This window comes from Eutrigla gurnardus, assembly GCF_963514095.1.
Source record: "Eutrigla gurnardus genome assembly, chromosome: 13".
Taxonomy (NCBI): domain Eukaryota; kingdom Metazoa; phylum Chordata; class Actinopteri; order Perciformes; family Triglidae; genus Eutrigla; species Eutrigla gurnardus.
The window spans coordinates 21,879,134-21,903,192 of NC_139936.1; the positions used below are offsets into that span (position 1 = coordinate 21,879,134).

The window sequence follows — 24,059 nt, forward strand, 5'->3', positions numbered from 1 at the left end:
TGCAAATTGTTGCTGTTACTTACTTCCGACTGTGCAAAATTGACCAAACTTGTTTTGGGAAGCGACTTTGAGGCCATTTTCAAGAGTAGTGATCTTGGTCTCATATTTTTCATGACCATCCACGGATGCGAACACTGGCTTGGGGATCCCAGGCAGCGGTTCAGAGAGGGAGATGTTTGGGTACCGGCCGCCACTGCTGTACTTTCTGTACGCTGCGATCCCAAACCTTAAGAACAGCAAAGCAATATTATTTTAACAGCTGTTAAATTGTATTGGTATAGTGAGGGTTTCTACATAGTCAGAGTACAATCACTTCTATAAAACAAAAACACGTTAGACACACCTCTTAGTACAGTTATAATGCTGGGGTAACAGACAATAACCAAGAAGGAGCTCTCTAAAACTGTTTTACCAAAAAAGTGAACATGATAACCTTTGTGAAGGTAGGATTTCATGCAGAACTTTCTAATAAAATAGAAAGTGTATTAACATCTTACATATGCATACCATGATGATAAATTAATGTAAGTATTTGCACCTCATCTTTTACTGCTGTAACGGTACAATTCCCCACAGTAATGAATACAGTTCTCCATCTATCTATCTGAACCTTTTTGACTTGTTTCAAAGCAGAAGGAAAGAAAGTGTAAATTAACAATAAAAATAATAAAATATTTAATAAAACTACACAAGAGCATTTGGAGGCAAGCATTTGTGTCCGGAGAGGGATTAACTATACAACTCAGTGTAAGAAATAAAACATAATACAGTATAAAATCGTAAATGATTATATAGTATGAGCTATGAGATAAGGTGTAAGGTAAATCGAAGCTTCGCAGTAGAAAAGCCAAAGTAAATCACAAAAATACGGACTAGTATAGTACTGGTGACTGTATTTACTCATGATGTAACATTAGCCAAACTGACAGCAAGACTACGGTTTGTTTGACGGCTAACAGTTAGCATCGCGCTAACCGAGTAAGCTAATCGCGGGTAATGAGGACGTAGAGAAGTTATCACGCCGCGGAAGTCAGGGAGAGACGTGACACGGGAGACACTGGGTGCTGTTTCCCTGTTTGTGACCAGACACTGGCGACAACTTGAGAGCAGTCACTTTAAACGCGTACTACCTTTGAACACGACTCCAGGTTCTACACCTCGACATGTGAGTCGCCATCTTGGATCCTCTGTGACCAGAGAGTAACCCGGATGATGATGTAAATGATCTGAAGCACTTCCGGCCCAGACACAAACCCCTACTGTTAAAAAACAGAAATAAACAGCAACAAAAAAATAACTGCTTTTTTTACACTGCAACCCACTTTCAACCGTGTTAATGACGGTTTAAAATGAACCTTTTAAACTAAAATGTAAAATGAAACACAGACTCACAACTGTGAGACAACCACACGGAGGTACAACTATGGAGCTCAGTGAGCTAAAGAGCTGATGTGGACCAGAAAGATGGTTTCTTCAAACCTCATCTCTTGTTTCCTTGCTGTTACTGTTTTAAATGTCTGAACACTTCTGTGGGCTGAGAAGAACCTCAGTGCTATCTTGTTATTTAATAGCTCAGTGCCAAAAACAGAACATTAAGATGCTGGAGGTTGTTGATTCAAGTCCCAGCTTTGCCAGTCTTTAACGCAGACATCATTAAATGGGTAGTTTAAGACTTGTGCTTTTCTGTGTATCACCTTTCCTTTAGTAAGTTATATCGTTTTTTTTGTTCATATTTTTTTTTACATTTATTTTACCTTTATTTATCCAGCACATTGAGATAGATGTCTTGTTTACAAGTGAGCCCTGGCCAAGGCAGCAGCACACAATTAACATAACAAGGACAGACAAGGTCATAAATAGATACATAAAACATATAAAAGGTCTCCGGAGTTGCAGGGCCTCTCTGCCACAGAAACACTGCTCCTGAACGACTTGTAACGCACATGGAGTCGCCATGTTGAGAAGACGCTATTATCTGCTCCACAACATTGAATTTTCCATTGTATGGATTTCTAAAGGAAGAAGTTGAAGAACAAGGGGCTAAAATTACATTTATATACAACTCCTGTAGTCCCTTTATAGTAAGAGGTGTGACATTTCTGACACTGAGCGATAAAGCCAGCTTTACCAATCAGAGCAGCCTGGGCTTTTTGGGAGGGAGGAGCAGGAGCTCAAAAGTGTTTCAGAGAGAGGCTGAATAGGTTCTAGTAGTAAGCTGAAATACAGGTATGCACCTTATTGTTTAGTAGCAGGTGGAAAAACAGGTTTAGAAAAGACCTGAAGCTATAATATCTCAATGAGATCAGAAGTTGCTGATTCAACTCCCTGCTCTCTGACTCTTTTCTGATTTTATTCTATTCTACTTATACGTTTGTGCACATTTTTTCATGTGTACTCGTAAGTAAATAGTCATATATTCACACTATGAACCTTTATATTATTTATACAAAACAGGGGGTCTGCGAATGCTTTTCATCCCCTTGTGTCCCATTTCAGGAGTCAGGAGTAAATGGCGTGCTCACTGAAAGCTGCTTACAAAGATGTATGTTTTTTAACCTGAAAAAGACTTTGCGTCTCTCTAATTTGGAACAGAACAATTGATCCTTTAGAGTGGTCTGCAGGCCCAGAGCATTTAGCTACACATCACTGAATCAATTGTGACACAGAGTTAGGCCAGCTCCTGAAAAACGTCACCACTTCCACCTGACTCTTAAACGTTCGAGAGCTGCAGGAGGATTTAACGGGACTGTGACCAGCAGAAGATTTGACTAACTGGGTGAACGGCATCTAATTACTACAATGTTCTCCACCTCGCAAGTCACCACAGTTTCATGGTTGATTTTTCAGCTCTCATGCTGCAGTTCTGCTTACGAGCTTCAGAATACTATCCACACTCTGAAAGGAGAGAACCTCCACCTGCAGCACCGACTGGAGAATCTCACCCGGGCTCTCAGAGATCTGAAACACATGCTGAAAGGTAAGAGCGGACGGCTCTTCTCACTATTGGATTGAATCAGCACATTGTCAGAGTGGAAGTTCTGAATAGACGTTTGTTTCACGTCAACACAGTTTCTGGGGGAGAACATGGCACTGAATTTCTGCACGTCTTGAAAGAATGGTCCCAACATGGTGAGGTGAAGTTTGTCATGATCAAGCAGATCCTGTTATGGTTTCATATGTCTTTATTCATTCAACAGTCTTATTTCTTCCAGGCATTAGTGCTGAGACACACCAAACACTGGAGCAGGCCCTCTGCTTAACTGAGCTCCACGGAGCGACCCAGCCCACCTTCATCACTGCAGGATTCCTCCTCCTCCTCCCACCTTTCATCTCGTTAAATCTCCTGTTGCCGTCCTGACTCCAAAACACACACATCTTTCGACTCGTAATAAAAACTCCACCTGGATAATATCAGAGTCCCATGCGAGTACATGATGAGGATTGTTAATGTTACTAAATTAATATCCTATTTAATCATTAAAAATGAGGAAAAAATGATTTTTTTAAAAAATTAGGTTATACTGAGGTCGTGCATTATTTTTGTCTACCAAGAAAATAATATTAAATAAATGTTTTCTCCATTCATTATGGTCTCAATGTTATTTTTCTAAACTGGTATGTAATTCTGTGTTCTGTATGTGCTAAAATAATGAGAATTATAATGATTTTGTTTCAGACCATACTAACGATTCACGTCATTAACGAATTTTAGTTTCACATTTTGTGGGTAGCACTGTCGTCTCACAGCAAGAGGGTCCCGGGTTCAATTCCCAGGTCGGGTTCGGGTCACTTCTGTGTGGAGTTTGCATGTTCTCCCCGTGTAAGCGTGGGTTCTCTCCAGGTTCTCCGGCTTCCTCCCACAGTCCAAAGACATGCAGGATGGGGATAGGTTGATTGATGACTCTAAATGTCCCGTAGGTGTGAATGTGAGTGTGAATGGTTGTTTGCCTCTACATGTCGGCCCTGTGATAGACTGGCGACCTGTCCAGGGTGAACCCTGCCTTTGCCCAATGATAGCTGGGATCGGCTCCCCGCAACCCTGAATACAGGATAAAGCGGTAGACGATGGATGGATGGATTTTGTGCACGAACATCAGTCTCCTGGATGAAAGTCCTGTGTCTGCCCGGCCCGTGTGGAATGTCTCCCTCTTAATGCTACGTCTCTTGCTCCTAATGCAGCTGGTCGGTGCGTCACATACTTACACTCACGTGATAAATGAGCGTTGATGATTGAAGCACTGACCAAGCTGCATGATTTGACACCTTGGCAGTGAGAACTGGTTGGTACGTACCAAAAGAAAATCCTTTTAATATCTACATGAAACTGCTCTCACACAGATTATGTTAGGAGAACTGCTCCAGCTCCTTTGGTGGATTCATGTGTTTGATGATGTCCTGAATCCAACAATGTTGCATTTCGCCTGCTAAATCAGTCTTTGTCTGCTTAATTAAAATGGCCCTTCCTGCATAGATTATAAATCGGTGCATTTGTACTTTCATTTCCATTTGATTATGCTGAATGGATCGTTAATTTACATTTGCAAGGACTTCATCTGGCCTCAGTAGACATGTGCAAAGACCACAGTGTGTTAGCTGCAGCCGTGCGTGAGAAAAAGGGAGAAAGCCTCTTCATGCATGTGATTTTATGTACTCGTATCCTCCCTATGTTGACTTAGTTACCTTGAGGAAAGACATATTTAACAGGAGTCACGCAGCCACCATCCAGCTTGTCCTCAAATGCTCTTCATGGATTGATTGATAGTGCAGCAGTCATTATTTTCCCCCATTAACCTACATTCAAGAGGAATCAAATCTGCTACGGTGTAGATCATTGAATGATGCTCAAATATAGATCTGTTCCAAGATCAGATTGAAACATACACGTGCTTTTGTATCCCTTTGTGAGTTTTTTTCATGGTTTGGCGTGGACCATCCATGCACCATATGCGGGGAAGGCTCTTTCCTGTTGCACAAAGCCAGCTCCATGAAGAAATGGTTGCCACAGTTTGGTGCAGAAGAAGTTGACGGCAACTTCAACTAATCACCCAACATCAGTGTCCAGACCTCACAAATGTCCTGCAGACAAACCCTGAACGCCTTCTCAGGACAGTGGGAGTGGAGGGCATAGCAGCGGATTCATGGTGGGGTGGGGTGGAGGTTGTTTGGCACATGCGTGTGGCTGTTGCTTGTTCTCTCTCTGCAAATGCATCAGGACAACAGAGGTTGTGCACAGACTACGGACGGACAGAAAGAGACTGAATACGAATGGGCTGATTGCAAAGCAACAACAATCTTTGGACGCATGCAGAGTAAGTGTGTTTACGCTCTTCCAATAGATGTGTTGCAACATAAACAGCATCCAGAATCTTTAGTCCCAGGTGCTTTTTTTTTTTACCAGTGCTGTGTTTATTCAGCTGTTAATATTTCTCGTTTTCAATCGTATGCAAATGCGGCTCTCATTCAGTTCCTGAGGGCACCGTGCGTTATTGTTTTTACACGACACGCATTGAACCAGCAGAGAAACCAGCACTGGATTTGTAATTCTCTCAATCATCTGTTGAATTTGTGCCGTTTACAGAGCTACATGTATGTGCTAGTCTGGATGTCAGGGTGATGCTGAAAGAGACAAACCAACAGGAGCTTAATTGTTTGCTAAATGCGGTTTCTGAGAACCCTTTGGCAATAACACCACAGAAAGAAAAAAAATTAGAGGCAATCAAAGACAGAAATGTTAGCTTATGTATGATTAACAAATACAAATGATGGTATACATGAATATACATGGCTCTTCTGGAGAATAAGTGCAGTAGTGCCATGTTTAAATGCAAAGTATTATCGTGAAACATTACTTTTCATCAATGATGCTCTGAAAACAAGCCAAAATCAAAAGCTCATTGTGCAATGAATTGCTCAGATGTCACTTTGACCCCTCCACACTGTAAAAAAAAAGAAGAAAAAAAGAATGGAAATCTGCATGTAAAGAATTAAAAAGATGAATGATAATAAGAAAACACAGGACAAAACAATAGGCAAATTCCACATCTCCACTCTTGGTTTTATTCAGTTTAGAAATTGAGTGAAAACAATTAATATTATTCCTTTGAGAAATCTGTGTTAAAAGAAAGAGCATATAAGTCATAGTGTGTGGGCTAAAACATGCTAAACGGTGTAAATGATCTGTTGTGAGACAAACAAATACACACACCCACAGGCTCTCAGCATTATGAGTATAACCAGCCACTAGCTCTGCTGAACCAATCAAGCAATTCATTGATGTGTTTAGTTCGACAGTGATGAATAATGTACTCATGTCTGAAATCAAGGTGTTTTTTTAGGCTCAAGCATGTCCTCACTGGCATTTTAACACCTTTTCTCTTGTAAATACCGTAGGGCCAATGGGACAATTATTAAATACTATTTGATGGTATTTTTCCACTACAAACAATATTGATCATATGATCATATTGTGAGTATGACTGTTCGTAACATCACACTATTTTTATCTCATCTAGAGTGGATGATTGAGATCGATGAGGAGCATTTAAGACAAGAAGATTTAAACTTAGTATGACAACCAAATTTCCACTGAACAGGTGTGTTTCCATCCACCTCTTTTTGTGTGCCTTTTGTCGGAGAGAGAAAACATTGGCTCTTTGTCAGTCAGTAAGGAGACAGTAGTAGTACATAAGTAAGCATAAATGCTGTATTTACATTTTGTCTTTTACATTGTTTCCCATTGTTTGAGGTCTAGCTGGCACTCGTAGAATCCAGCCATCATTTAGGAGCACTCCCAACTCCTATGTAGTAGGAAGGCCTATAGGATTTTGCTTAATGTTTGGGAAATTTGATTGACCCTTTCAGTTAAAAGTTGTCTGAAAACCTTATTCCTTTTGAAGATACATTTTTTTTGCGAAACTGACACATTTGATACAGAGCATAATATTTCTCTGTACGCCACATTCACATTCTTGCAAATAACACCGAACCCTTTAACCTTCATGATTACACATTCAGGTGTAACCCTTTAATCATAAATGAGCCTTCATGAGATCAAAATATATTTTATATGTCTTTGGCATGTCGCCCTTCAATTTCCCTGCAAATTCAGCATTGCATACGCAAAATGCATGTCGTGTTGGAACAATAAAGGATTAGCCCTTACATGGCCATATTTAGGATCATGAAAGCCTATGTGATCAGACGGGTAGCGTTCCTTGCAGAGGACCAATAACTGATCTTCACAGTACAAAGCTCCGCAGCCTCTTTTCATGTCACTTTCATTGAATGGAGGGCCACAGTGGGGGCTCTATAAAGTGGCTGGGCCCATTCAAGGGACTAAAGAGGACAAAGCTGAGCTTGCTGCGGTGCCACAGACTCACAAACAAAATAGGACAGGGAAAAGGAAGGGGGGGCATTAAGAGCAAGGAGAATGTTAAATTAACCTGCCAACTACATTTGCTAGAAACAAATCAAAAGTGAATCGATGCAAACGGCAGCTGAAATGATGCTGATGAACAGGATGTGGTGATGTTCATGAGAAACATCTGAGATAAGGTCACATCATGTCGCAGAGACTATCTCAGATTAATCTTTCATCCTGCACACGTGAACCATAGCACGCATATATAGAATATACAGAACACATTTTACTGTTGGGTTATCATATGAAAGCATGTTACGGCTTCAAACTGTTAATCTGCTAATCTGTTTGAAATTGACTTGACTTTTTTTTACTGATTGTAATATGCACATTGCACAACCTTGAGAATGAGACCCCTTGTCCCGATGAGATTATCTGTCTTAATAAAGTTTGAATAAAAAAAAAACTTATTTTAGTTTGTTTTGTTTTAGTTATTTTAGTTTAATAAATAAACCAACATAAATATACAAAAAATATGACTTCCTCAGGTCAAAGTGACCCAACTTAACCCAGTGTGCATCAGTGCTATATAGCAACCTCACTGTGATAGTGTTACTCAGGTGTGTGGGTTTAATACTGTTCTATAGAGCGGATTAACAAAACTAACCCTTCAAAACAACTGAACAACTTCTGTGCCTCCTTATCATATCTTAACCATATGCAGCACATATAACTACATTGTTGGAGACATGCTTTGGGGGCTTTGGGTTCATTTTTTGCAGGCCAAGTGCCTGATTGAAATTCAAGTATAAGGCGGCGAGGGTTGAAATTGAATACATTTCCAATACAAACTCGTGCCGATTTTCCAGCTGACATCATGGATGAAGGTGTTTGGTGGTTTCCTCACGCCTCCCAGGGAACTCTGTAGTAGGATGCATGTTTGGACGCTCCCACAGATGACTTCCCATCTCTGCTTGCTCATCCTGTCCAGCTTGACAGTCTCATTCGAACTGGGTGAGTCCACGTACTTATTTCACATTTTAGTTAGTCCAACCACTGGACGTTTGTCAACAGAATGGCATCCATTTCCTGTTTACACTGCGTGTTCCAGGTTTGGAGGATGTTTTCTTCAGTCCCCAGGACCAGGCAGTCAGAGAAGGAGAGGGAGTTTTCTTCCAGTGTGTGTCAGGGGAAAGTTCACCTCCTGCAAGCATTGCGTGGCTCAAAGATGGGACAGTAGTCACAAGAGGTGGACACATTCAGGTGGGTGCCGAACGACTGTCAGCTCCTATCTGTCTGACAACCGGAGGGATCAGGTGGTGCTCGAGACATTTCTGGAGTAACCTATTTTAAGTTTGAAAACACAGCAGCTCCACCTCCAAGAGAGGAATCCAAATTTGACTCAAAAACTTCCTTGAACAAATGAAATATCCACTAGTCACATACAAACTCCACACAAATCAAAAATGCAATAACGCAATAATTATTATATTTTCACCCAGATCTATCATATTGCATGTTTTAAACGGGTTATAACACTATAAGGTGTTGTTCTCAGGGCGAGTATGGAGGTGGTAATCAGAAGAAGACCTCAGGCACTCTGCATCTTTCCAATGTAACAGTAGAGGACGATGGGATATACATCTGTGTCACACACAATCCTTCATTGAACATCAGCAAGAAAAGCAACCCAGCTAAACTCACTGTGCAGGGTGAGTACGTGCACATGTTTTGCTTTTTACTCTAATACGTTTTGAAATATGTCTAGGTCTAATACGTTTTAATATCTATTCTTCTATTTAATGATTCCTCTTTTTTCAAAATGTTTTATGAGGATTGCAAAAGGGCAGCATTTGACCTCTAATCTCAAAAAATGTTGCTTTAATTAACAATAGCTCTTAAAAACAAATTGCAAGCAAGATAAATGATCCATTCCCAATTGAAAGATTTTTATTCGAGTCAGTGCTTCATTAAATGCCTCATTTGAATACATTTTCTGCAGTGGGGTTAACATCTCAAAGTGTTGTTACCTTGCAGGGGTCCCCAGAAGGCTCCAGATCATCCAGGGCCCTAACAACGTCACTGTTGCTATGGGAACCGAGGTCTCCATGCACTGTGCTGTCCATGGCTTTCCTGTTCCCATGGTGCACTGGTTCAAAGACGGCTGCCTCCTGTCGAACTGCTCGGTCTCGTTCAGCCTGCAGAACAATGGACAGCTGCTCACATTCAGGTCCAACACTGCATGGGATGAGAGGGATATTCATTCTTTATTGTCCAATCGTAACAATGAACCAAGAACTAGGATGCCTAATTTTCACAGATCCTGAGTTTTGAGTTCCTCCTGCCCTACTGAATGTAAAGACGCTGTCTGTCTGTGTTCTCCAGGAACGTGACCAGGGAGGACGAGGGCTCGTATCAATGTGAAGCATCCAACCAGAAAGAGTCAATCAGGTCGCAGCCAGCCTTCCTACTTCCAGCCGGTAGGCTACTGCATGTCCATGTCCACAGTAAAACTCAATTGTGCATTGACACATTTTTCACAAGTAAATCGTTTTCACAGTGAGTGAAATTCCTTGTTAAAAACACATTTTTCTGAGTATAAAGCTCTATCAGCTTCTGACGATGCAATTACCAAATGCAAAAGTACAGATGGTAACTTCAATGAATGATAAAGATTTTGGGACTTTATAGTCAAACAGCCATAATCTTCTCAGGATTCTCTTTTTTACTTTTACACACGCAACATTACTTGAGGTATGTACATTGGAATCAACACGCCTACACGTTGTGTTTCCAGAGATGGACTGGAGTTTCGTCCAGCATCCCGTGAACCGGACGGTGAAGAGAGGAGAAAATGTGACGGTCACTTGCAGGCCTCCGTACAGCAGACCAGCAGCTCAGGTGTCCTGGTTCAAAAACAACCAACCTCTCAGGCCCACAGCTCATGAGACTGTGCTGCCCAGTGGAGACCTCTTCTTCCACAGGTGAACACGATAACATGAAATATTACTGCAAACCGTCCATGATGTTAGCGCTGTGTAAATTCCTTTTGTCATCAGCATTGTTCATGTTTTCAAAGTTTAACAAGTTGTCCGTATTCTCTGCAGTGTCCAGGAGTACGACACTGGGAGCTACTTCTGCAGAGCCTCCAACTCCCACCTTCAAAGATTCCTCTCTTCTAGAAGAGCCACCCTGACGGTGCTGGGTACGACATTACAGCAGACCCACCGTCCGCTACCGGCGGACACTCAGACTGCTGCTCCGTCTCCATGCATAGTAACGGTCGTTCTGTTCTCTTCCTGGAAGCCCCTCCATCAGTCAAAGTGTGGCCCCAGGTGTTGACGGTGCCTGTGGGTGCTCGGGTGGTGCTGGAGTGTCATGTGTTCGGTCACCCTCTACCCTCCATCAGCTGGGTGAAGAGAGGCCACTCCAAGCAGACCGGAGGCAGGATCGTTTTGGGGTACGTTAAAATGTACTTTCTTAAAAGGTAAAGATGGTTGATAATATGTTCTGTCCCCATTTGCTCACTACTGTTGGAGATGTACTCAGGTCCTTTACTTAAACTAAATCAATAAGCAAAACAACGTGTGGTTGATGAGTAAACCCGGGTATGAAATCCTCTGATTTCATGTGTTTTATATCTATATCCTCAAAGTTAATGTTTCTGTGTAAATGCATTATGCCAGCCCTTGTGCCGTCCTCTTTGTTCACCATTTCTTTATGCTTCTGTAATTCCTTTGGTAACCCCATGTTATCTCACAACGCCATGATTTGTGGGTAATTGCGACAGGCAAAGTCTGCCGAAATGCGGACTCACGGCAAGTGTGCATAAAGGGCTAAAAAGTACTTACTTTCCACCACTGTTGCCCACCAGTATAACCACATCAAACACTACAACTGCCTCACGCTCATGTTCGTGTTTCTCACACAGACTGAGAAATGCCACTCTCTACATGCAGTCAGCCCGGAGCTACGATGACGGAGCGTATGTGTGCGAGGCCTCCAACACTCTGGGCCACAGCCGCAGCACAGTGATGCTGAGAGTCGCTGGTAATTTTCACATTTACTGAACTGCCATGTAATGTAACTCCAGAGGTTCAACAGGAGATCAGTCAGCAAGGCAACAGGATAAGGCAACAGGGTGAGGCAAAATCAACGGTTCACGGGGAAACAGGCACGGTTCAAAAACACTGGGAAACTCCACTGCTGCTGTTCTTCCTGTGGTTTGTGTGGTTTGTGTTGCCGTAGCTACCCCAATGGAAGCTGTTGCACGTCCGTGGGTCGGTACAATCAAATGTCTGAGGTGAATGACTTCTCTTCCACACTGCAGATGAAATGACAGTCACCAGCGTTAAGGAAAGGCCTTCAGCCATGACAGGCAGAGCTTCATTCTGCTTAGCTGGCATTAATGCCACAACCGCTGGTTGAAAACTTAGGTTGTAAAGTGATTGTTTCTATCAAAGCCATTAACTCAATTACACAGATTACCAAACTTCCATGCAATTTTAATTTCTATCCACGCATCAGTAACAACATGTGTCATCTCTGGAACCAGTTAATGCCCAGAAAAAAAACGTTCTTATAATCCATTTCATCAAATAGAAATAGAAAGTCTTTATTTCCTACATTTTCCTCTTTCCTCGTCCCAGTGAGTCCCATCATAGTGACGTTCATGGGTCAGGTGAGCTGCAGGATCGGGACTTCAGCGGTCCTGCCCTGCAGGGCTGTAGGGATTCTGCCCATCACATATACCTGGACCAGGAGCAGAGCAGGGTCCCCCATCAGTCCCACTGAAGACAGACACATTGATGGTGAGTCCAAATAGTCACTGTAGCTGTTTATTCTCATCACGAGTTCTATACTCGAATTGTTTTCCTAAATTTGTCTAAATATAATAGTTATTACCTTTAATCTCTGTGTGATTGATGCTGTCGCCTCATGGTCCGTGCAGGAGATGGAGCTCTGCACGTTTCCAGGGTGCAGTATTCTGATGTGGGGGAATATTACTGTACTGCTGAGAATCGAGCAGGACGACACCAGAGGCGTAGCGTCCTCACTGTCACAGGTACGTCCTGTATCTGCTCAACATGTCACTGTTACTTCAATGACAGAGGGACAATATGTTATACCGTTTTCTGAAAAACATACATGCATGCATTGTTTGTTGACATCTCCTTCCTTAACCCCATGATTTGTTCATGCTGTCCTCTGTCCTAAGCTGAAGATCATCCAGCTGACAGAGGCAAGCAGACAAGACGGGTTCTGTCTGCTGTGAGTAACGACGTTGTGAAACCTTCGCCGTGGCTTATGTGATGTCACTGTTCGGCTCCTCAGTCAGTGTGGTTTCTGTCCAGAAGTTGTGAATTGTTCTTGCGTGTGTACTTTTTACAACCTTACACATGGTGACTTTTCATTGTCAATGGGAAACACCACCACTCTGTATATTTGTGGTATATTACCTGCTTATCACATGTTTTGTGGCTTAGTTTATTTCTGATTGTGTCAAACGCTAAACTAAGAGACATTCATACTTTCTAGATCACAGAGACGAGCAAAGAGCTGCCTGTTTCCCAGTCCAGTGACTCTATGGCTGAGCAACAACATGAGGCAACACATCATCCACATGGAGAGAATAAGGAGGCCACGTGTATGTACCTCAAGAAAAACTACTATGGGTTGTCATACAGCAAAAAGTCAGACTGAACTATTTATATTCACATTTATGAGGCAAACAGTAAAATTTCAACCACATTGTCTCGGGCTACGTCCTACGATGTGAGGGTTGCGTAACCGATGGGGGGAGCCAAACAAGCGCTACCGTATGAAAGCTAACATGCTAGCAAAACTATTGTCTGTGTGAGCTAATGAGAATTTATAAGCTCCATTTAAGTGCACTCACTTGAAAGCTAATTGGCTTGAAAAAAAAACTGCTCACGTCTGTTGCCCGGATGGACCTATTGTTAACAGTGTTGCTGTGTGATATCGAGCCGTTACTTTGGTGAGTTTAACGTTAACCAATAGAACTAATGAGCTAAGGAAATGAAACCGATTGTAGTGAAAGATTTTTTTTTCTTCATTTCCCAGGCTCTTTATCACACTGTGATGATCCACAAAACAAAGGTACCACATTGTCTACATTTTCAAGGGGAGCAGCGGCTGAGCTAAAGATGCCGCCACGATCAGTCGGCCATCTTTTACAGCACCGACTGAGTCAGCGAACAACCAACCCAACAACCAATCCGACCCAGCTGTTAATCACACAGATGCAGCCTCCTCTGTTACCACCTCCTCCACTTCCTAACTTCCAGTCAGTAGATCTCCACAAACGACCGCCACTGACCAGTGATCCTCTTTTGATTTCAAATAGTGAAGCACCAGCGATACACAGCCAGACATCAGTAGTCACCAGGGAAATTTTGGGTACAACCCTTCAGTATCTACTCACTGAAAGTCAATCCCATTCCACCTTAACATCACCACGAACACAATTTCAAGTCAGTGACAAATTATTGATAGAGCCTGATTCTCAGTCCTTCACTGAGGCGTCAAACCCTCCAAACGGGGGACCATTCAGCTTTCTCTTGGATTTGTATTCGCCAACTCCAACACAAAGTTCTGTAACCCAAAGTAAGACGATCCACTCACATTCAGTCGTCCAGTCTTCTGCTTTACAAACTGAACTCTACCAAACCCAAACTCACCAGCTGGTTAGAAAAAGTACATTTTACCAATCCTTACATGAGCCGACGTCAACCCAGACTTCTCAAGCCAAACTCAAGCTCCAAGATCGACGTCTACAGCAGAAAACACATGTGCAGCCTTCACCAACCATCTCACAAATGTCACAGTCTGATCCTCAACAATCCAAATTCCATCTTGAGCTATCGACAATCCCGCATTATCTGCCTTCCACTCGACCTCCACTGTCTTCTGAAACAAAGCCCCAAAAATCCCCTGCACCGCCTAGACCAACTAAAACCATGTCGACACTTCCCCTAACATCTCCAACACAACCTCCACTGCTCCACCCACAAGCTCCTCCACCACAGACAGAAACCTTTCCGCTCCAACACAGAAACCCTTTTAATATCCAGCCGTCAATCTCAAACATCCATCAGACGTCCGCTCCTTCAAGGCTGGAACCTGAGATTCCTGTTGTCCATCCGGTCAACACGTCCGATCAGCTACAGATAAACACCAGCCTGCAAGGTGACACAGTTCAGTCAGCTAAATCAGCCAATGACACAGAGTTCACAGAGTGGCTGAAGAGGAACACCTCTCAGTCACCTATGACCAGCAACGATCAAAGGTGGGTCAAAATAAAAAATTTAGTGATGGATATAGTGATGTTTGTGCAGAGTTTTGGGGAAAACATTTTTGTGTTCTACTCCCAGAGTTACGCAGCAGTCTCCATCATGGTTGCCCGTGCTGGAGAAACATGACATTCCCATCGTGGTGGGTGTGGGTGTATCTCTGGCCTTCATCTTCATCACTGTTACCTTCTATTCAGTGGTCCAGAAGAATGAGCCTGCACCAACAAGCCGAGCAGGTCAGAGATCCTCAGCAGCATCAAATGTCAGCACACCTATTTCACATTCTGAACATGGTAAACTTCAGAAAATCCTTATCCTTCAAGGAATACTTTGATATTTTGGGGAATGTTCTTGAAAATTGATAACACTCTCATGTCCGTCTGTTGAAGTTGAACCTCACTAGTTTTACACATCAAAGTCTAGTTACAGCTTGTACAGTTGTATGAGTTATTCTGTAATTAAAAAGTCTGATAAATAATAAAACAGAATAAAGAAGACTACAAGTTTGAAAATGAAAAACATCTGGGCGTGTGGATAAAGAAAGAGGCGATAGCATAACACACCTCAGAACTGTTGGCTGTTGTGTTGCATTGTGGGTAATGTAGGCACCAGGTTTCTGTTGCAACATGTTATTAATTTTGTTTAAATTGTCCATAGTGAGTCCAACAATCTTTGATGCTTTACTAAATTGTTGGAGAGCTCCTTTAAACGTTCAACTAAAGGCTACAACTAGCAGGCAGTTAGCGTCCAACAAAGAAGAGCTTGAAAGCTCACTAATTAATAAGTTATTTCTCATTTGTGTAATTCATGTCGCTTCCAGTCTGTGTGCATGAGCTACGCTAATCAGCTGCTCGCTTCAAATATTATAGACAGACATGAGAGTGATGTCAATCTTCACCTAATAAAGCATGTGTACTACAATGAAAAAAATTAAAATATTCCTTTAAAATGGAAATGTCCTTGACAGCTCAGAGGAATCTAGGCGTCCCCATACGGCACACTGAACAACGAGCTGCAGGACGTACATACGAAAACAGGTAAATACACTATTATACAGCCGTGGCGTAGGTAGAAATAACAGTTTGGGTGAACATGGAGAAAATAAGGTGGGCCTCATCATAGAATACTTTATACTTCTGAGATGCATATGTTAACCAAAATAGACTATATTAATATTAATCCTACAAGCGTTGTACATCATCGTTACAGGCACAACAGGAAGTAATAACAGCGTGGCCACTCCGCCCAGAGCCATAGTTACAGATTGATTGATGAATGTCATGATATCATTGATTGAAATTGGTTGGTACTAACTGATGTAAGTATTAGCCTGATTTTGTTTTCCAGAAGGAATGAAACATTTGATTTCTATCAAAAAAAATATGAAGAAATACATTTTTTCGGCATATTTTTAAACAAGTGCACAACATGACCGGGGATATTATCTAAAAGGGTTAAAAACACATTTTTAATTTCAGCTCAACTTTAAAATAGCCTGGCACGGCAGCCAAATGAAGCACACACTCATCAGCATAGAATCCAATTGTAGCCAACCTCCAACTACAACTATACAGGACAAGAAATGCATGAAACGAGGCCTTGCCAGTGATCTTTTTGCCTCTTTGTGAAAGACACAGGAAACCAGAGGTTTGTGTTTCTTGCACAGAGCTTTTGAAGATGACGACTGTGTGGCAGTGATTGAGCAGAGCCCCAACACATCGAACACCCGAGCTCGACCTCCAGGGCCGAGCCTGGTCACGGTGCAGATGGAGCCTACATCCGAGGAGGTTCAGGAGGCCGCACGGCCGGCTCTGGACAATCACTCGCTCACTGTAGAGACTCATCCTGAGCCCATTCTTGACACACAGGTTTGATAAACCCTCTCCCTTTACCTAATAGTACAGAACATCAAGGCCAGCTACTTTTTTCCAATATTTGTGTTTTCTGATGTGTAGTTAGCGTTGCTAACCTCATAGTGACATCAGGCGTGGACCCTTTATTTGATCAAATCAGTTGAATGATCATTATTATTGTTCTATTTCAGATTGATCCCTCTGCGGAGGAGGAGAAGGGCTGCAGTTCGTCCCAGTGCAGCATCCAGCTGCAGTGTGCTGAGGACTGGACCAGCAACAGAGGAGACAACCGCTGCAGCCCAGGACAGGATGCCTTGCCTGCCCCCTCATCCCTACCCTCCCGTTCACCTTCCCTCTCTCCACCATCCAGACATGAGGAGGGCCTGCGCTCCTCATTGACCCTGCAAAGTGCTGAGGCGTGTGGGGCACCCATCCACCACAGCCTCAGCATTTCCCATGGGAACCCTCCCCTGCTCCTTTCTCACCACGTCTCTTTGGGCCTCACTACGGTGGCAGTGGACGTCCATTTTTACCCAGCAGCCACCGCTTCGATGGCAGTAGGCACTAGCACTCGTATCAATTCAGTCTCTAATTTAACATCATCGGCTGCGCCCCTGTTCAGTCAGGAGAATGACCAATCAGCTGCCAGATTTCATCACAATAAGTAGCTCCAAACTAAGGCGTCAAGTCCGGGACGTCCTAATATAACAGACCAAAGTTCAAGATAGTCATCAAAAATATTTTATAATTAAATAACTGAACAATTAATACAGGGCCACGTGATTAAAACTTGGAGACTCATTTTTATTTTAAAGTGTCTTTAAGTAGATGAAGTTATAGCCTGGAGGCGATTAGCTTAGCTTAGCATAAAGGCAAGGGGAAATAGCTAGCCTGGTACTGATAAAATTCAAAATTCACGAACTGACTCATCTTAAAACATGATGTATCATCTTTGTTGAATCTTTATACATACAGAACTGTTATAAATAACAATTTATGGTTTCAAAGGAATTTCATTTGTTCACCAGTGGAACATCTCTCCATCTCTCCATCTCTCCAATTTAATTAAACCTGAGCTTCCTCCTGCCTTTGGTCCTCATGCTAAGCTAGGCTAACACACAGACATGAGAATGATATTGATCTCCTCATTTAACTTGAACGTGCATGATGCTCAAAATGTTGAAATATTCCTTTTTTTATTTTTTAAGTGCAACTATGGGGCTAACATATTCTGAATTAGCATCCACATCTTTCTGTCCACATGTATTTCATAGCTTCAGCACAGCACTTTCTGTAATACTCCATGTGGTTACATTAATTATGATGTTACAGTTTGACTGCAGTACATGATACTTCTGAGTACTAGCCTCGCTTCGCGCTCTCTTTATTTTACTACTTAAACATGAAGGAGAAATGTACAAGTGTTGTATTAATCATATAGGAATCATGTTGCATTCTGATTCACTTTGTGTTCTTGGTTATGGGTGCGTTCAAGTACAGTAAGACTTACATGTTTTGTACAATATTGATGTATTTCGTTAGTGAAAACAGCCAAGGATATTTTACTTTTTCACAAAATGCTGCATGTCTTTTTGTTCAGTGACCTGCTCATTCTCCATCTACTTGACTGTTAACACCTTTTTGAAACCAAAGGAGGGCATGAGGGGCTGTATCAATAAACATTTAGACAATACAACCACAGTCTTTAGTAATATTTTGCTTGTAACTCAGACGTGACCTGTGAGTCTCAGTTTTAACATAAAATAATCTTCATGTCAACAATGAAAGTTGCACCTAATGAAACGCTCCATACCACCATGCTCCAAACACCCATCAGAGCCCACTCAGCAATCAGCCCACACAGTTGCTTGTGTTTCACATGGATGGGTATATCTTTATTTTTTTAATTTGTTTAGCTCTGTGTGACTTCATGTCAACCTAAATAACACATTTCTCACAGTGGGGTGCAAAACGATAAGAGCAGATTTCATTAGGCCAGCTGATGATTTAAAGTTCAGCAGGTTGTTCCCTTTGTTTTGTCTCCTCCTCGTTTCGTGGGACATGGAAGTCCACGTATGGACACCACTTGGTGTTGAGGCACACCAGTTTCTTCAACGTGGAAGTTTTGACGATATTGAAACCCGTTTCTCCCCCGAATGTGCTCGGCTTCCAGTAGTCAGGGGAGCAGATGAAGGTTGACATCACGCCTTTCAGGGAAAAGGGAGCACCAACCTCTGCCATACTCTCACCCAACGAGCTGGTCGGACGTGTCTTCTCTAGTAAAAGGCCGGGGTAAAACTCCAAAGCATCTATGTCACCATAGAGTTCCTGTAAACCTCTGGCCATTTCCTTGTCGTCTATTTTGGAAAAGAAAAATAACACTAGATTAAGTTTAACCTTCTGTGAACTGAAAGAAAGTTCATTTGAGAATTGGACCTAAACAACGGCAGCAAAAGAACAACTTCATCAAGTAAATCAAGTAACAGAGATAACATTATCTCTCCAGCTTACCAGTGAATTCACTAAAAGAGGTGTATGGTTGGAGGCCAAACTTCTTCCTGTATTCATTGAAGGGCTGCACACGAGCTTCTCGTGACTCTTTGATGACCATCTCTGAGACTGCGAGGAGACTTGCATGAGAATTGCGGCCGCCACCGACCTGGAAGACAGAACAAACGTACACCAATGACGTCTGGCATCTTGGCATTTTGTGGATGACACTTTGATTTTCACAGAAAAAAATGTTAATTTAGTTTGAAATTTGAAACAAATGCACACAAACAGACAGGCCACAGCTCGGCTCCAGCTGCATTTCTCTGATTCACTGCGCACACACATGCACGCACGCACACACACACACACACACACACACACACACACACTGCTACTCGTTTATCTCTAGTACATAGTATTTGTCTAACATATAATAACAGCAGCAAGTCTTAATTGCATGAAAATGGTTTGATATCTTAAGATTACATGTTACAGGACAATGAGGCTAAACATATGAACACAATGACCAACCACAGCTGGTTATGTCCTTGGCACCGGGTGACGTGAATGACGTGACACGAACCGGGCAAATATGCAACATTGCATTGCATTATTTGCAATATATGGATACGGAGACAAAAAATATTGTAGAAGTCGGTGGTCGCCCAGAGCTCTACGATATTTGTACAGAGACCACCAAAACCTTGTGTATAAACTTATAGTACTTAGTATGTACCTGTCCTGCAGGTTGTCGAGAGAACCCCTCCACCAGTTTCTCCACCCCGTAGTGCAGGAGGAGGGAGGTGTTGTACATGAACTGGGAGTATGGGATTTCATCTCCGTCGATGAGGAAGCTGTCGGGCATCAGCGGGTGCCAGTGGTAGAAGTGATTGAACTCCAGAGCGATGCGGTTGCTGTACTGGAAACGTTCGTTGAAGAGCAACGTGGGATCAAATGTCAGCTTCAGCAGGTAACCACTCACCTGCTGCACGTACTCTTCTATTATAATGTTGATGATTTCTCCTGGAGGATAGAAATAGATGGAGGAGCTTGTTTTTTTCTCCTCTGGTTGTGGCCACCAATCTTGTTGGTTAATATCAAACTAAGCTCACCAATAATGATGAGTCTGGCGGTCTGGAAGAGCTGCTCATCATCCCAGGTGGGATGTTCTTCCTTCAGGACGTCACAGACTCTGTTATGCTCCCTCAGCCATATGGTGGCGTACATGGTGAGGCCCGGCAGGAGGCCAAACATCTCATGACCAACGACCAGACGCTGCTCTGGAGGGAAGTCTTCAGGATAGATCATGTGCACAGGGACCTCAGATACAGTAGGAGGGTACACCTCACCCTTAACCACCTGTGGACACATGATAACACGTGTAAGCAATGTATTTTACAGAAAGTGTATTATATTGAATATTTGTGACATTGAATCAGGTGTTGTGATGCTGTATTTGATTTCTAAACTGTTTTGTATACCTTTATATTTCTGCTCTGTTGTAGTACACATCGATGAATCTTTCCACAGTAATGCAACATGAATTTCCATTCATGTAAACCATAATATTTTTGCATTTTGGCAGCCAAACAAAACAGAGACCAACTTGCAATGACATAGCGCTACCAGCGGTCTGACGACTTCATACATTTTCAGTCACTTTGCAGGCGAGTGGAAGTACTCCATGTCAGACGATTAAATAATATTTGATACCTGATGTTTCAGCTTTCCATCTCTGTGAAGTCGGAGTTGTAACTGTCGCATGAGGTTGTCTCCATAGATGTGTCCAGCATCGACCTGAAAAATGAGAATAGGGGAAAACTATGAATTGTCTCTACAAGGAAAGATTGTGTTCTGCAAGATGGTTCTGATAAAACAGAATCACATGCAGAAAAATGGGAAAAGTATGCGACTGCTATTGTTTGGTCAGGTTGAAAGGCTGATCAGCAGTAAACTGAATAAGGTTAGCTCTGTTGCAACCAATTCACAGTCAGCTGTTCAATGATTTTTCTTGCATTTTATTTTATCCCCATATGTTGGCATGGGCCACAGTATGGTTGTGTATTCATTTGTTTGTAGGCCTTCATATGAGAAAATTATTTTTTTACAGGCAATGGCTGGAAGTTATTTGAGGTGATTATTACTCATTTGTAGTTGTTCGTTTCAATAAAAAAGGAAATTCCTCGAAGTCCCATTTTCGTCCTCATATCTCATTAGACAATAATAATAACAGCAGGTAGAGTGCTTCGTAACCATGAGTTTTGTCTTATTTTTGCTGTTTTATGAGAACATGATGTGTTGAAGGGCACATCAAACCACTGAATGGCTACTGACTCAAACTAGTACCCGAACCGCCAAGCTGATGATGAATGGTTTTTGAAAGCATTGTGTTTTATGGGGGGAAATCATCATGTATTATTAAGTCTTTTACGTGTGAAGACTTGAATAAAGAATATCAGTGTGTCTCACCGTATGTCCTAAAGCCTTGGTGAAGCCCCTTCCGACATCATGGTCCGTCTTGAAAAACTGGTGGGTGAAGTGTTGGGCCATGAACGCCAACATCAGATTGGTTCCCTGAGGGTCCGGCCTAAATGTCTTTCTCTTGAAAAACCTTTCATTCAACACTTTGGGATCAGGAAGAACAGGTTTGCCTGTGGACACACATTTCCATTATATTTACCTACGGCGGTTCCACCTTTCTGTCTGGTGAACCTCAACACACACACTGTGTTCACACCATTGAACTGTCAACCATTATTTGGTTAGGTCTAGTTTGTACTCATTCGTTTAAACCATGAACACATTATTTTGAGCTGTTTAACCTTTATTCACTATTGCAGCAAACTGTTTCGGCTACAGAGCCACAAAAAATCATGCAATCTCGATAGCAACATGTAGCTTTCAGGTGCTACAGCTGGCTAAAATATATTTTTAATTCAAAATGTAATTTCTACGATTTTAAATTAGCTGTATTCCACAATCTATCCACGTACCCACGGGTGAATGCATAAGGACCCCTGATTGGGAACCAGTGACCAACAGTATCAAGGCTATAGTATATCTACCCTTAGTTCCCATGGGCAAAGGGCAGTCCTCCGGTACAGGAGGCAGGACCCTGGTGTAGTAAGACAGGTTGTAGTAGGACTCCCAGTTCAGATATCCATACTTGCTGTTGTAGGTCGGAGGGCTTGGAACGAGGCCGGTTTTGACTTTTGAATGACAAAAACACAGTCCAGCCTTGTGTTAACTGTTTACTTCCATCAATGCTCAGTAAATAGATACGTTATATACATTTTCAATTTCGAGCTGCACATAATACATACATACTCCATTATCCATCCATTCTTCCCACAAGTATACATTCATGTTGAACTCAAGATACACACCATATGGAGTAATTGTGTATTTTCTGTTGTATTACAGTGCCATTCTAAAATGCAACATTCTTGTAGATGTGCAGCTAACAAGAGTAAGAACATGGATCTAAATCTCTTTCATGACACCGAACCAGTTCCGTTTTCCCAGAAATTTGTCATCTTGCAAGAATGATGATTTTTTTAATGACAAAATAGGTGTACAATAGGTCGGTATGGACGATTGTATGTTGTGAAGTACATCATCTTGATTTATCCCCTGAGGTCTTTTTTTGAAGCTCATCTCCCTCCTACGATTTAAAATGACAAAGAAGAAGAAGACCGCCTACCTATGAGCACCAATTTCATGAACGGGCTTTGCAGGAAAGAGTTGTTGACGAGCTCCCAGAACCAGTGGAAGTGAGTGAGGAAGAATTTAATGGTGCTGGGTTTGGGTTTCAGCATTAGACGGACACGGGACCAGAACTCCGCTGTGGACAGAGATCGAGGTAAAAACACATAGAAATGACAGTGAGGTTAGCATAGCTTAGCATAAAGACTGGAAAGAAGGGGAAACAGCTAGCCCGGCTCTGTGCCTTCCCTTTTTTGTGTGCTTGTGCAGGACAAATCCAGCCGTATCTGGAGATGCACTGTGAGAACAATTTGAAATTCTGTCTCTGAATATCTAAAAACATCATGATCCAACTTTAAAGAATAATGACACTTACGAGCAGAGCAGTTTTTCCCATAGAAGCCGGTGCGAGTGCAGTCACATTCGTAGCGATCGGCACCAAACCTGACACAGACTCCTGAGTTCTGACATGGGTAGTAGCAACAGGGATTCACTGCATCAAGGAAAGAGTTCATCATTATATGTGCCCATAAACAATTTAGCAAAATACCATCGTTTCTCAGCACCATCGGTGTATCGTTGGCGCCACTGTTTCCCACAGTACAACTCTATATTAGGGGAGACCAATAGTCAGATTTTAATACTAGTCTTACTGCATATTGCTAATTTTGCATTCTGGTTTTGAATATATAAATTCAGAAATTATAATTCCATTGCAATCTTAAGCAAATCTATTTTTTCTATTTTGTTCATTTATTTCTGTATCACTGCTTCAATACTCTTATTAATTAATTCAGCCAGCCTATCAATATCATACATACTACCTAACAGACACAACAGTAATTAACTTTTATTAGGAGTAAGGCTCTCAATGTGTATAACTGTCCCATTTGTAAAGTTCTAAAAGTGAACCTGCTCACCAACGCTAGAGTCCCCAGCACATGATGAGACGTCCAGTGACAACAGGAGGGAGAACATCCAGAAGGACACCATGCTCAAGCCTGAATGAGAACAAGAACAAGGTTTTCTGTTGGTGAATAAAAACATCAAGCGCTGTAGATTTGAAAGGCTTGGAAGAAGAACTCACGTCTCATGGCTCCCAGCAAACACCTGGAGTGCTGCGCTCCAGATTATATTTTGAGTTGGTCTGTTTGAATAAGGAAGACTCTCTTCATGATATAACCTGAACATCTGGTTATGTAGCAGAAAAGGTGGGAGGAGCAAGATTTTTAATTACCCTTGTAGATGTGTGATTTTACTAGTGATTCAGTATCCGAGCAGCCCAGAAACACACGACAATAGTTCCCTTTAAGTCAAAGGCCTCATCTTTGGGAG

The 24,059-nt window shown here is 42.1% G+C and overlaps 3 protein-coding genes and 1 long non-coding RNA gene across 4 annotated transcripts in view; 2 read left to right on the forward strand and 2 right to left on the reverse strand.

The window, feature by feature from the left end:
- pmpca (peptidase, mitochondrial processing subunit alpha) overlaps positions 1-24,059 on the reverse strand; it is a 68,134-nt gene that overhangs the window by 4,989 nt on the left and 39,086 nt on the right. The window contains exons 2-3 of the mRNA XM_084024331.1: positions 1,131-1,180; positions 24-226 (exon numbers count right to left, since the gene is read on the reverse strand). Of these exons, the coding sequence (XP_083880457.1) occupies positions 24-226; positions 1,131-1,180 (253 nt within the window). The remainder of the gene's footprint in view (positions 1-23; positions 227-1,130; positions 1,181-24,059) is intronic.
- On the forward strand, positions 2,716-3,433 carry LOC311022836. The gene is made up of 3 exons (XR_014598146.1): positions 2,716-2,977; positions 3,070-3,129; positions 3,213-3,433. It is a non-coding gene; the product is annotated as an uncharacterized lncRNA (long non-coding RNA).
- Positions 5,213-17,590, forward strand: LOC311022771 (uncharacterized protein). Its single transcript, XM_084024300.1, has 19 exons — positions 5,213-5,309; positions 8,230-8,374; positions 8,472-8,623; positions 8,919-9,072; positions 9,398-9,590; positions 9,746-9,840; positions 10,158-10,344; positions 10,468-10,565; positions 10,667-10,820; positions 11,292-11,410; positions 12,010-12,171; positions 12,312-12,425; positions 12,579-12,631; positions 12,899-13,007; positions 13,445-14,669; positions 14,755-14,909; positions 15,641-15,710; positions 16,340-16,541; positions 16,718-17,590. The coding sequence occupies exons 2-19, from the start codon at positions 8,242-8,244 to the stop codon at positions 17,192-17,194; spliced, it is 3,852 nt and encodes a 1,283-aa protein (XP_083880426.1). The 5' UTR covers positions 5,213-5,309; positions 8,230-8,241; the 3' UTR covers positions 17,195-17,590.
- LOC311022782 (prostaglandin G/H synthase 1-like) lies at positions 18,519-23,212 on the reverse strand. The gene is made up of 9 exons (XM_084024332.1): positions 23,101-23,212; positions 22,723-22,863; positions 22,085-22,228; positions 21,489-21,670; positions 20,733-20,816; positions 20,132-20,378; positions 19,756-20,042; positions 19,038-19,185; positions 18,519-18,883 (listed from the first exon to the last, which is right to left on the reverse strand). Exons 2-9 carry the CDS (start codon positions 22,835-22,837, stop codon positions 18,534-18,536), a joined length of 1,557 nt encoding a protein of 518 aa, XP_083880458.1. The 5' UTR covers positions 22,838-22,863; positions 23,101-23,212; the 3' UTR covers positions 18,519-18,533.

Bases quoted from the DNA above. Each gene is read 5' to 3' on its own strand.
- LOC311022771 (XM_084024300.1), top strand. From the start codon at position 8,242: ATGAAGGTGTTTGGTGGTTTCCTCACGCCTCCCAGGGAACTCTGTAGT. The intron at 10,345-10,467 runs GTGAACACGATA...TATTCTCTGCAG, and splicing joins GGAGACCTCTTCTTCCACAG to TGTCCAGGAGTACGACACTG. The intron at 16,542-16,717 runs GTTTGATAAACC...GTTCTATTTCAG, and splicing joins AGCCCATTCTTGACACACAG to ATTGATCCCTCTGCGGAGGA.
- LOC311022782 (XM_084024332.1), bottom strand. From the start codon at position 22,837: ATGCTGAAACCCAAACCCAGCACCATTAAATTCTTCCTCACTCACTTC. The intron at 20,379-20,732 runs GTATCAAATATT...ATGTGTCCACAG, and splicing joins ATGGAAAGCTGAAACATCAG to GTGGTTAAGGGTGAGGTGTA. The intron at 18,884-19,037 runs GTAAGCTGGAGA...TTTCCAAAATAG, and splicing joins CTCTTTTAGTGAATTCACTG to ACGACAAGGAAATGGCCAGA.